The sequence below is a fragment of the Sceloporus undulatus genome, chromosome 3 (assembly GCF_019175285.1).
Source record: "Sceloporus undulatus isolate JIND9_A2432 ecotype Alabama chromosome 3, SceUnd_v1.1, whole genome shotgun sequence".
NCBI lineage: Eukaryota > Metazoa > Chordata > Lepidosauria > Squamata > Phrynosomatidae > Sceloporus > Sceloporus undulatus.
In genome coordinates this window covers 92,154,801-92,168,293 of record NC_056524.1, presented here as the reverse complement: position 1 = coordinate 92,168,293, position 13,493 = coordinate 92,154,801, and the positions used below count along the sequence as shown (strand labels likewise).

Sequence of the window (13,493 nt, the reverse complement as noted above, 5' to 3'; positions counted from 1 at the left end):
CACAAGCACCAGCTGAAACCCTCACTGGATACATCATGGACTATCATCAGTCTCACACAGTGGCAACTTTCAAAAGAGGAGACATCCATCCTGGCCAAAGGAGGCAACTTTGCAGTAACTACCACCAGAATTCCTGTTGAAGACATCATTGCCCAGGTTGAATCTGCCCTCCACCATCTCCCAGAGAAGAAAGCAGAAGAGGTAAGAAGGGAAACAGCAAGGATTCTGCACTAGGCAAAACCACCTCCTAGCAACATAACCAAAAAAGAAAGAAAAGCCATCAAGGACCTCAATTCGGACCCAGAAATCATCATTCTCCCAGCAGACAAAGGCAAAGGAAACAGAACAATACAAACAAACAAAAAATGAAGGAACTCCTGGATCCTGCAATATACAAAAAGCTGAAACAAGACCCAACCAGAAAAATCACCAGGAAAACAAACACCCTGATCAAAAACTCCTCAATTCAGCCAACCACAAGACAAAGTTTATGCAAATCTGAGGCTCTCCCACCAAGACTGTATGGACTTCCCAAGATCCACATGGATTCCATTCCACTCTGACCCATAGTGAGTGCCATTGGATCCCCCACATATGACTTGGCCAAGTTTCTGGCCACTCAATTACAAACCCACATAGGGCAGACCCTCCACTACATCAAGGACTCAGCTCACTTCATAGGAAAAATCAACAATCTTGAACTAAAACCTGGAGACATACTAATCAGCTTCGATATGGTTTCCTTGTTCACCAAGGTCCCAATAACAGACACCATGGCACTCATCTGACAAATTTTTCCAGAAGACATCACAGTCCTGTTCAAACATTGCCTCACCACAAGCTATTTCCAATGAGACAATGGATTCTACAAGCAGCGAGATGGGGTAGCAATGGGAAGCTCTCTGAACCCTGTGATCAACAAATGCAAGTGAGAAATGGGTCAGGGGCTTCCAAACAGACAGTGAGCACTAATCAAACGGACATTAATCCTCATTTGCATATCCTCTCACCCCGAGGCCTGCCATTAGCAACAAAACAATATACATGCAAATCACTCCTCCTTTCCCAGGGTGACACACACACCGAACTCTTTCCCAGGCAAGCATTCTCTGAAGATGCCAGCCACAGATGCTAGCAAAATGTAAGGAAGAAAACTCTTCCAGAACATGGCCACATAGCCCAAAACCCCCACAAAAAACTATGGATGCCAGCCATGAAAGCCTTTGACTCCACAATTTACTCTCTTTATGGGTCAGGAAAATGTCAGTTCAGGGAAAAGTCTGGAGAAGCTAAAGATAATAAAAAAACAGCTTTGAGGACTGAGGTACATGAAGCCCCAGAACCATAGTTTGCCATGCTGAATTAAGGGAAGGAATGTTTCATATTAAAAGCCTGAAACTATTAATATTGTATAATTTTAAGGCCTCTTATCCAAAGGGAAAATTCACACTCTATTCATCAAATGTTGGAGAAAAAACTTTATATTAAACATTTCAATATTGTGCAAGATTCTAATTGTCACACTCTAATGGTCACATGTAGTTGATCTTTTCTGGCTGAGAGCAGTCATCAGTTCCTAGCCATAGACTAAGGGTGCATCTACACCGTAACTACATTATTTCTACATTGCAGATGCATCCTAATTCTATAAGCTCTTAGTTCCAAAGAGTTAAAAGAATTTATCTAAGTAGGTTCCATCTGTTATAAAAATAATACAAAACTTCTAATTTCACACACTACAATGCCCCCTCCAACCCAGCCATAAGCACATTCTTCTTTTCACTGATAAGAGCTGAATTCAGGCTGCTTGTGCGATCTACAGTGTTACTCTAATCCCAGCTCTGTGTTAAAAGCTGAAAATGAAAGACATACTTTCCATTTGGAAAACAGAAACCCTTTGTATTCTCTAATTGCTATCTGCTTCATTGGCCATTATGTCTTAGAAAATTATAAATATTTCCTAACCATTTTATATAACTTTAGGCGACAGTTTAGTCATGTTATAACACATACTAGAGACAACAACTGTTGTCATAAAAACAGCATTTCAGCCTGAATTTCATTTGAAACTGTGACTGAGCTTCCAGGTCCTACTTTTTGTTTGTATCACTCAAACTCTTGATAAGGCATACTGGACAGAATGCTAAAATGTGGAGATGGCTGCTAAGAGTTCAAATCCTAGCTCAGTAATTAAGTCACTGGGTAACCATGGATAAATTACATGCTTCTCAGTCCCTATATGTAAATAGCAGTATTAATCACCTACAGCTTGGTGGGAGAAATCACATGGCAACATATAATCAATGAGGTTAGTGTACAAATCATATAACAGAAGAAAGATGGCTCCAGAAAAAGCAGCTGCGCTCGCCAAACGCTGCTACATGCAAACGTAACATTACAGAGATCTTAAAGGAAAGAAAAACTAGAATGAGCTGGGGGCAAAAACTTCCAGAATATCTATTGACAGACAGAGATCTCTTGGTTTTCTTGATGAAAGAAAGGATGTGGGGATGCAAAATATGGAGAACATTATGGAGACTCAAATTTACTGGTTCTTCAAATATCTACTGTCAAGAAGCAATGGAGATGCCAGTATCTCTGGACACGGCTTGGGAGTTTGGGTTTGACAGTCACATGTTCACATGTTTACTGTTCACATAACATTTGATAATGGCCCTATTCCTACCACTCAACAGCCCACTGTGAATAACTTGGCCAGCATTTTGCAGATAAAATCACTTGGATCCACTCTAATTTCAATACTGCAATTGATACAGATACAGTTTATGTAACTTTGGCCCCCGTTTATCCAGTAATAGTGGATACGTTTCAATTTGTGCAACCCAAGGACACAAACAAGATTCTTGGAGAAATGAGAGCCATCACATGCATGTTAGTGTCCAGTCTCTAAAATACAGCTTTTAGGCAAGGCCTGGAGTGTGTGGGTTTTGGGATGAAATGGTTTCACGCCTGGATATGCAACAGAGATTACTTTGGTCCACTTGGTAAGTGGTTTGTGCCAGGAACTAGACTTTAAAAAGCATAGTTTAAAATTCACAAATTACAAAGTTAAAGAATGATGAAACTATAAAAAAAATTAAAACCAGTTAAGAACTGAATCTTCAGAAAGAGTGTAAGACCATACAGCACAGGCTGAATCACTAATAAATAAATAATAAATAAAAATTTTATTTCTATACCGCCCTTCTATATAATCAGGGCGGTGTACAACTATCATCTGATCTTCTTTTTGACTGACTAGAAACACCTCTGTCTTGTCTGGATTATGTTTCATTTTTTTGTCCTCACCCAGTCCATTACTCATGAGAAGCACGGGTTTAGGATGAAACAGCTTCCTTGGATTATAGTGGAAAGGAATAGTAGTAGGAATAGTAGTAGCAAAATAATTTTGTTGTTCCAGCTGCTGGTGGTTTTCTTTGATTTGGCAGGGTGAATTTAGTTATCTTCTGAGACTAACTCACAAGACAGTGTACGAAGCAGACTTATTTATGCATACTGATCACAATATAGTTACTTCATTAATACACAGTTACACTATTGTACTCATGGTCTACTACTTCTGGAGCTGTTAGTCTGTGACTACTTAGTATTCTTGTTTATTTTTCAGATTGTCATTTCAGCATGCTATTCAAATATTCTTGATGACAATACTGTCCTATCAAAACTGGTAAAATCAAAGAGTTCACATTAATGAAGTCTACAATCAAATTTTTGACTGTTGTGAGCACTCGATTAGACCAAAGTATAAAGAAAAAGTTGGATTCACTAGATCACAAGATGCTTAAGCAAATTTTCCTGAAATACCCCCCAACAAATTGGAAGTTTCCTCATGCAGACATGGGTAGAAAAGAGGGAGCTTCTGTTGCCTAGGAGAGACAGAGAGAAATTTCTTTTCATCTGGCACAACAGTTAGGAAAGCAGGTGTGATGGATCCAGACCAGAGTAGAACTCACTAAAGTGTAACACTCGGATTTGTGTGTCCCAATAAGCAATAAATTATCATGGCATGACCAAGCTGGAATGAATTATATTAACTTTAGCTTCATATTCATCTCCTCTACATCCCACTCAACCAAAATAAAAAAAAATTGAAACTTTTGTTTAACCATGATTTCTCATGCTGTCTGGACTGACAAAATGACAACCTGAAACAAAAAAACATAAGAAAACCATCTACTATATAGACTAGTGGAATCCTCTAGCACTAGCATGAACTTATCTAAAGTAGAACCTTTTAAAGAAGCAACCTTGTGGAAGTCAAGAGAAAACTTTCCACTGACCTTCTGTTTTTTTCCAGTAGACTTTGACCTGAAGCTGATCATCTTGATAAAAAGGTACTCCAATTTCAAGAAGACGAGTAGGTCTTCTTCCTTTGAAGGATGGAGGGACATCAGGTGCTTTTGCAACTGTAGATGCCTGTTCCTCTGCAAGACAAAATAATGCTAGGAAGTTTCCTCTTTTTATAGATGAAGAGTATTGAATTGAATTCACTGGGTATTGCAATTAATTTTATTAAATATAGGCTTAAAGGGAAATTGCACATGCCCTATTTTCCATTAAACTGTTATTTCCAAGGTTTCCCTTTAAAAAGGAAAAGTACACAGAAAATTACTGTTAAAACTGTTTCAGGTTTGTAATTGTTGCTATGGTCTAAAACCTAAACAACAGAATCAGTCCTAATCCCAGTCCTGATCCTATAGCAGCCACTGTTCCATTTACTATAATACAATAAGTCTAGAAATGAACAACATCTGAGAACTGTAGGTTGAGTGCTGCAACATTATGCAGACATCCAGAAGTGTAAGTCGGGATCATAACTGTGTTGGATGTCAGGGCAGACACACAATCTCCACTCCTCATTATCCCTGGTACATGGACACCTTTAAAGACATTTATTTGTTTAGCATTAACATCTGCAAAAAGGATTTTATTAAGTTTCTTGATCATGGACCATGTTGAATGTATCTAGCTGAATGCACTTAGAAATTCCAACAGACCTTTTTAAAAAGAATTCAGGCATAATGAGGGTGCCAGGATCAGGGCTTAGGTATATGCCCATACATCCACTTTTTTAACTTTCACATATGCTAGCTTAAAAGCCTGCCTAAAACATGCATCAAGTTAGCCTAATAGCTTCCAGGAGTGCTGCAGTCCCATCACAGTGGTTAAATGCCCATACTGCAGCCACTCAGTTGTGAGTTTGATCCTGTAGGGCTCCAGGGTTTACTCAGCCTTCCATCCTTTCGTACATCAGTAAAATGAGTATCCAGCTTGTTGGGGACAATTGGCTTAAACACTGTAAACTGCTTAGGGACTGCTAGTTCACTGATAAATAGTAGAGAAATGAACTTGCTATTGCCATCGCATTGGGTTCTGTGAGAATAAAAAAACAAGGAAGAAACCTTGCCTCCCAACTTTCCAGAGCATTGTGATAGTGCCTTTCAGTATTTTATCAAGGAATGCCTAATCAGATACAACAGGCCAACAGTGTCTGATTATTTATCTATTGATTTTTTATCCATGGATTCAACCATCCACGACTTGAAAATATTCCAAAAAAGTATAAATTCCAAATAGCAAACTTTGATTTTCCATTTTATACAAAGGACACCAATCTACTATGCCACTGTATTTAATGGGACTTGAGCATCTACAGATTTTGATATACACGGTGGATCCTGGAACCCCAGTGGATACCAAGAGCCCACTGTATATAAAAAAGTACTACCATTTATTGCTAATCTTCCCCCCTTATACAGTTCTGAAAAAATGATGAACAGAAAAGAATAACTCCTAATATTTACATAAGATTTTTTGAGATTCATTTCCCTTCTGTTTCTCTTTTAAGTGTACACACCCAGAAGCCAATTACACTCATGAAATATCATGACATCTATCCATAGCCAAAGTGAAGAAAAATAAATTGCAGTCTTTATGAATGCACAAGATTCAGATAACTCAGCATTCAAAGAAATACACTGTTTGGCTAAGACACACAGCAACGTATCTAGAGCCAACCAAAACAGTAGTCAGAAAAATGATCTATTTCATCTAAAACAGCCAACTTCCAAATACAAATGAAATAAACTGGAACAGAATATGCAAAAAATGAAATAAAAGATGAAACAAAAAGCAGACTTTGCACAGCTATAAGCCTTCCTATTTTCAGAGGAAACACGAATGAACCATTAGGCAACCCTAAAACATTTTTTATAAAGCTATTTATAGTAATGAAAAAAGAATGCATTATTTGTTCTAATGACTAGGGGGAAATTACAAATTGACTTTAGCAAGGTTAAAATACATCAATGTTTAAATAATACAGTCAGCCCTTTTTATACATGGATTTCTTATATAAGGATTCAAGTATCCACAGTTTGAAAATGTTCAAAAAAATTATAAATTTCAAATATCAGGGATGTTATAAGGGACACCATTTTGCTATGTAATTATATTTAATGGGACTTGAGCATCCATGGATTTTGTTATCCACGAGGGATCTTAGAACCAAACCCCAGTGTATAACAAAGGTCCACTGTACATTGTTGTTGTTGTGTGCCTCCAAATCATTTTTGACCTATGGTGACCCTAAGGCAAACCTATCATAGGGCAAGTTTCTTCAGAGGGGGTTGACACTGCCATCCTGAGGCTGAGAGAGAACGGCTTGCCCAAGATCAGTCAGCTGGCTTTTAGCTTGAGATGGGAATCAAACCCTGATCTCCAGAGTTGTAGTCCAACACTCAATTCACTGCACCATGCCAGCTTTCCAACCCTAAAACCTGTCAGCACAACTGCTGGGTCCAACAACCACTTTCAGCAACTCAAACGAGCCCCTGTGGTTAAATCAGACCTTTGAGCAGAGCTAGCAATTTTAAAAGCAGAAACGTGGTTCCAAAGGCAGTTGAGATAACAGCAGCTGGATGTCTTCCAGGAACTGAAGCAATGCAGGAACCTCCGGGGGCACACAGCAAACCGATGCCAGACTTCTTCTGATAAACCACCAGAGAAGCCAAGTCTCCCGAAGTGCTCTTTATTCACAGTGCTATAATACAAATACAGATCTCCAAAACTCCAAACCATACCAAACCAACTCCTACTACAAACCCACAAGTTATCACTTGCAACCCCTGGGTTTATATAGATTCCAGACCATGTGGTCTCCCAAACCCAGTGAGTTCAGGTGTGTAACCATGACATGTGTCCCCTGTGTAATCCAGACACATTGTTTCATCACCCATGGCTACCTGCACTTAGACACCAAAGTGTCCTTGAGCCAATGAGCATCTGCTGTGCTAATCAACCTTGTCCTTCTGCTGAATGCTCATGGTCAAACACACACACATCAAGCATTTCCCTGTGTGCTGTGTTTTTAACCCTTGACACTCTGACAAAACCTGCCCATGAAGCCCATTTGACCATTAAATTCTTTTCAAGAGTGAAAGCTCTGCTACATGTGGTGGTCCTACATGCCATACTATGTCAACACACCACCAACAGAACAGGAATGCCATAGAAGACATGCAGAATCTGCCACCTTATTGCTAGGATGGCAAATTCCTCCCCCCCCCCAAAAAAAGAATACAGCAAAACACATAATAATAATAATAACAACAACAACAACAACAACAACAACAACAATAATACGTTTTATTTATAAACTGCTATTCCAATTAGATCATAGCGGTGATAAGAGTCATAATTGATCTTGTTCTCTACTATGACCTTGATTCTTCACAACTGCCAACTAATACATCAAAATCCACTAAGCAATAAGAAAGCAATTAAAGATGGAGCAGATAACAAACTTTGCAGAAATATAATCTATAAAGGAAAAATGGCCAACAAAATGAAGGAAATATTAGAATATCTCCCAAAGTAGCTGGAGGAGTCAACTGAAAGCTGTCTGTATTAATGGGGGGGAAATAGGTACCCTTGAAGTGAATGTAAACTGATGAAACAGCAAAATACACATGAGGAAATTAGGGTAATTTAACACAGATTGGCAAAGATTTTGTACACTTTAAGTGTAAATATGATCTTCAACAGGAGACAGAAATTGCTAAATATCAAAAGGAGAGCCAAACCAATGGATCATTTTCTCTATTGGTTCTAATGTAAATTAACAAACCAGCTGAGACATTTCAGAATTTAAACATGTACTTTACTGATGGTGTCTGATTAAACATTAAATTTAAGCCCATGCAAAACAGTTTAATTTAATTTCAGAAATTCAGTCTTATGAGTTAATAAAACTCCAGAACCCCATTGACTTTGAGACATAAATGATTAACACCAGTCTCAATGGTCTACCATACAGAGATAGAAAATGGGGAAAGGCAGGACAAAGAGAAAAAAATCATCAGGATAAAACAAGAATATTCATGAGTAATTTAAAAGCAGGAATGCTCTACTATAGATTGTGACAGAAGCACAGGCATATACAGTAAACTCCCATTCAGCCTTAAACATGTCATCAGATTTTAGGATGTCTTTCTGAAAATACTTACTGTTGTGAACAGCTGTCTGAGTAGAACTAAAGTAGAGAGACACTTTGGCACTTTTCAGACGTATTTGACCCCAGTATGTTACTGCCTGCAGTTCCACCATGTAATTACTGTTGGGTTGGAGGCCTTCAAGGACTACATAATTCTGGGACTATAAATGAATAGAATATATTTGCACAGATCATTACAGATTTACTAAAACATTATGACTTCAATAGTATCTTGGTTCTTGATTTCCTAAAGAGTTGTAAGTAGTAGATAAAATGCTAGTGTCTTCTACACCAATTTGGATAGGCAATATTTTTTTCTATTATATATTATACAGAATCTATTCAGGTAATTTGTAACTTGCCATCTATCCTATGGATTAATAACATATATGTAGCATTTTATTGGTATATTTGGAAATAAATACCACTGGATCCTAATCCATAGGATTATAGGATAGCAGCCTAAATTGATTAAGAGCAATAGGTCGAAATCACAGCTATAGATTTATCTATGCTGTATGTATGATCACACATGAAAAACAGTGAGCTGAAATGCAAGCAGAATCACCCAAATATCAAGAAAGCTAACACAGAAGTTAAAGACTAGTATATATTGCATGTTATTAGTTTGTGTAGAGCAGTCCCCAAACTGTGCTCTTTAAGGGATTTTGGACTTCATCTCCCAGAATCCCACACAATTGGCCAACATGGCTGAGGCTTCTGGGAGCTGAGGTCCATAGCTTCTTATAGGGGACAGTTTGGGGACCACTGGTGTAGAACTAAGAACCATTCAAAAAGGAGGAGTCCTGGTGGCACAGTAGTTAAATTCCTGTACTGCAGCCATTCACTGACAAACCAGAAGGTTGTGAGTTCAATCCCAGCCAGGGGCTCAGGCTTGACTCAGGCTTGCATCCTTCCTATGCTGCTAAAATGAATACGTAGCTTGTTATAGGCAATTAGCTTATAGTTGTAAACCATTTAGAGACTGCTTAGTGCCATAGTTACCAGAACCTTGTCAAGCTTGATAAAAGCATGCAATTTGACTAGAAGGCAGTTTAGGGAATGTAGTTTTCTGAAAATCAATGCTCATAGTAAAAAGATCTTTAGAAAAATTTTAATTAATTTAGTGTATTAGGATTAAGCAGTAAGAACACTGGCATCATCTGGCCATTTGTAATAACTGTAATTACCAGAAGTCTAAGTAATTAAATTTAGATTTTAATTCTAATTAGACCCATTAAATCAATGGAACTTATAAAAATGTTGATTTATCAAGCTGCCACTGATCTAACTATTCTACTCTAATATCCAATTTGCTAACGGTCCTCTTAAATATGCATTATATGTTTTCCATTTTTAATCAATTGATTTCTAAATGTCTATCTCTCCTTTCCTTTGAATGACTTGAAATTCTTCATATTAAGAGAAAGCCAAAAGGAAATCATTGGTGGTATCTTTAAAGACAGAAAAAATGCACCCCCCCTTTCCCATTTTAACTTACTTACCCCATCTGTAGTCTTCCTTCTTTTCTTTTTAGATGGAACCAGAGACTTGCTGTTGACTGTCCAGCTCCAAAAAACTTTGTAGTGGTGGATTGGAATGTCAGGTTCTTCTGAGAGATCCCAGATAATCCGTACATTTACAGTTCCATCACTGTTCATGGTAGAATTTGATATTCGAAGGTTTGATGGGGCCAATGGAGCTGATGGATCTGGTGGGAAGAGGAGGAGAAAGAAAAGTAAATTTAACATGACTGTCTATGGAATTACTTCACTCAGCTATGATGTACCTGGTTTCACATGGCATTATCATGTTCTTTAATAATTTTGCATAAAAGAATAATAGAATTCTAGAGGTAGAAGGTGCCCACAAAGGTCATCTACTGAAATTCCCTGCAATGCAGTAATACACATTTAAAACAGTCCCAAAGAAACCTATCCAACCTCTGTATAAAGACCTCCAAAGACTAATAGGAGACTCCCCAACCCAGAAGGCAATCTATTCCCCTGCCAAACAGTTCTTATAGTAAAGTTCTTCTTATATGTGCTTATAAAGTTGATCATTTACTTACAATAAGTGTGAGTGAGTATGTGTGTGAGAGACAGAAACAGTTAGAAATTCACAATGATCCTACAGTGGTGGATAGAAATAAAGCTAACAAACTTAAGATGACTGTTTTGAAAAACAAATTTTATACAGTTGGACCTTCACATTCAAGGTTTCAGATTCGCAGTTTTGACTATTTGTGACTTTGTAGCTGCTGCTTAACTTGTTCATTCCCCCTCCTCTTTACCCTTCCTCCAAGCCATTCCCCTGCTTTGCCAAACTTTGGATCCTCCTCATTTCCAAAGACCATCCCTTTGAATTTGATGTTTGCAGCCATTCCAGAGAGGATCCCATTTCTCTCCCCTCCTCCACCCCTCGCCGTCTCCCCCAGCCAGATAAAAGAAACACTGTACCTTCCTTTACATTGGAGGGATTCCTCAAGGATCTGTATCAATCAAGGGACTAGTGCTTTTAATTTGCTCCTAAACTTTATTACACTTTAATTCACTTTATTTGGGTAGTTATAACAAAATGGGATAGAAAACAGCTCCAAAAGCATTTTTTAAACTAGGTAAGCAGACAATGTTTCAATGGGGTCATGCATGAAAAGATGCATATTGCATGGAGAAAGGTGATAGGAAGTTTCTCTCTCTCTCTCTCATAGTATTGGAACTTGGTCATCCAAGGAAACAGTACTGTAAAAGATTAAGCAGAAATAAAAGGAACTTTGTCTTCACATAAACCATAATCAAACTGAGGAATTTGCACAAGATATAGCAGCCAGCTTGGATAAGAATAAAAATTTATTAGGCAACTCAGTTCTGATTAGGCCAGTGATGGTGAACCTATGACACGCGTGTCAGTGCTGACACACGTAGCCATTTAGGGTGACACGCACCGCGCCACCCACCTCCTCCTCTGTTCCAGGCCATGCAGCCGCGTGGAGGAAGCGAAGGAGGAGGCGATGCCCCTTCTGCGCGCGGCCGCGTGGCCTGGAACAGAGGAGGAAGTGGGTGGCGCGGCCGCGCGGAGAGGCAAGGGAGGGTGGCAGGGAGGTGGGGAAGGGGGCGCGGGCGTGCACCTCCTTCTCCTTCTCCTTCTCCTCCTCTGTTCCAGGCCACGCTAAGTGGAGGAGGAGGCAGAAGTGCCTGCCTGCGTGCGCGCCAAGGCAGCAGGCAGGCAGCCACCCACCGCCTCCTCCGCTTCGCACTGGGCACTTCCTTGGGCCTGGGAGGTGGAGGCAGAGGAGGAGGCTGAGGCGGAGGTGGCTGCCTGCTGCCTTGGCGGGGGGGAGTGCGCCAAGGCAGCCACCCACCTCATCCTCCGCCTGGGCCTGGGAGGCAGAGGAGGAGGAGGGAGGAAATAAATAAATAAATAATAAAAATTTTATTTGTACCCCGCCCTTCCAAAAGATCAGGGCGGCTAACAAAATGCACCAAAGTGCAAACAGCATACAAGTTAAAAACACATATAACACAAACAGCAATCCATAAAAACAATAAAAAAACCCTTAGCCCAACCTCACGGCCACAAGAGAGGAGGGAGGCCCACAGGATATTTAGTCGGGGAATGCCTGATTGAATAGGAAGGTTTTGAGACCCTTCCTAAATTGGGCCAGGGTGGTAGATGAGCGGAGCTCCGTGGGCAGCGTATTCCAAAGGGCTGGGGCAGCTGTGGAAAAGGATCTTCTGGCAGTAGCAGCCAACTTAGCCCCAGGCACCTTCAGGAGTTGCTGCCCAGATGTTCTGAGGGTGCGAGGCGGAATGTACGGGGAGAGGCGGTCCTTCAGGAATCCTGGGCCCAAGCCATTTAGGGCTTTATAGGTAATAACCAACGCCTTATATTGAGCTCGGAAGCGGATGGGCAGCCAATGGAGATCTTTAAGCACAGGTGTTATGTGGCTGGCCCTGGGAGCGCCAGTGACCAGCCGAGCTGCCATGTTCTGCACCATTTGTAGCTTCCGAGTTTGGTATAAGGGTTGCCCCATGTAGAGTACATTACAGAAATCCAGTCTCGAAGTTACCAGAGCGTGTACAACAGTTTCAAGGTCCCTCTGGGCCAGGTATGGGCGCAGCTGGTGAATCAGCCGAAGCTGATAACAGGTACTCTTGACCGTCGCATTCACCTGAGCAGTCAGGTGAAGGGACGAGTCAAGAAGCACCCCCAGACTGCGCACGGAGTCCTTCACGGGGAGCGTGACCCCATTCAGGACAGGTGGAACCACCAACATTCCTGGACCAGAGGAACCTATCACTAGTACCTCTGTTTTCTCTGGATTAAGTTTGAGTCGGTTTTCCCTCATCCAGCCCATTACTGACTCCAGACAGGCCACGAGAGGAGAGACGCCATCCCCAGTCACTGCATCAGTCGGAGACATAGAGAAAATAATTTGGGTGTCATCAGCGTACTGATAACCCCGCGCCCCATGTCTCCGGATGATCTCTCCCAGCGGTTTCATGTAAATGTTAAATAGCATGGGAGACAGAATGGCTCCTTGAGGGACCCCGGTTTTAAGGGCCCGCTCGCTGGAGCACACGTCTCCCAGCTGCACCATCTGGGACCTCCCAGAGAGGTAGGAGCGGAACCACTGGAGCGCAGTGCCCCCGATTCCCACCTCAGCCAGGCGCCCCAGAAGGATACCATGGTCTATGGTATCGAAAGCCGCTGAGATGTCCAAGAGCACCAACAGGGACACGCTTCCCCTGTCGATGCTCAGACGGAGATCATCGACCAAGGCGACCATGGCCGTCTCAACCCCGTGACCCGCCCGGAAGCCAGTTTGAAATGGGTCCAGATAATCCGTTTCATCCAAGACCGCCTGAAGCTGGATCGCTGGAAAGAGGAAGGATGGAAGGAGGAGGAGGGAGGGAGGGAGGGAGGAAGGAGGAAAGACAAGGAGGAAGAAGAGGAGGAGGAGGAAGGGGATAGTGGT

At 41.0% G+C, this 13,493-nt stretch overlaps 1 protein-coding gene across 1 annotated transcript in view; it reads right to left on the bottom strand.

Moving 5' to 3' along the window:
* Positions 1-13,493, bottom strand: part of ANOS1 (anosmin 1) — a 121,299-nt gene that overhangs the window by 17,394 nt on the left and 90,412 nt on the right. The window contains exons 7-9 of the mRNA XM_042460286.1: positions 10,021-10,226; positions 8,529-8,676; positions 4,302-4,445 (exon numbers count right to left, since the gene is read on the bottom strand). Of these exons, the coding sequence (XP_042316220.1) occupies positions 4,302-4,445; positions 8,529-8,676; positions 10,021-10,226 (498 nt within the window). The remainder of the gene's footprint in view (positions 1-4,301; positions 4,446-8,528; positions 8,677-10,020; positions 10,227-13,493) is intronic.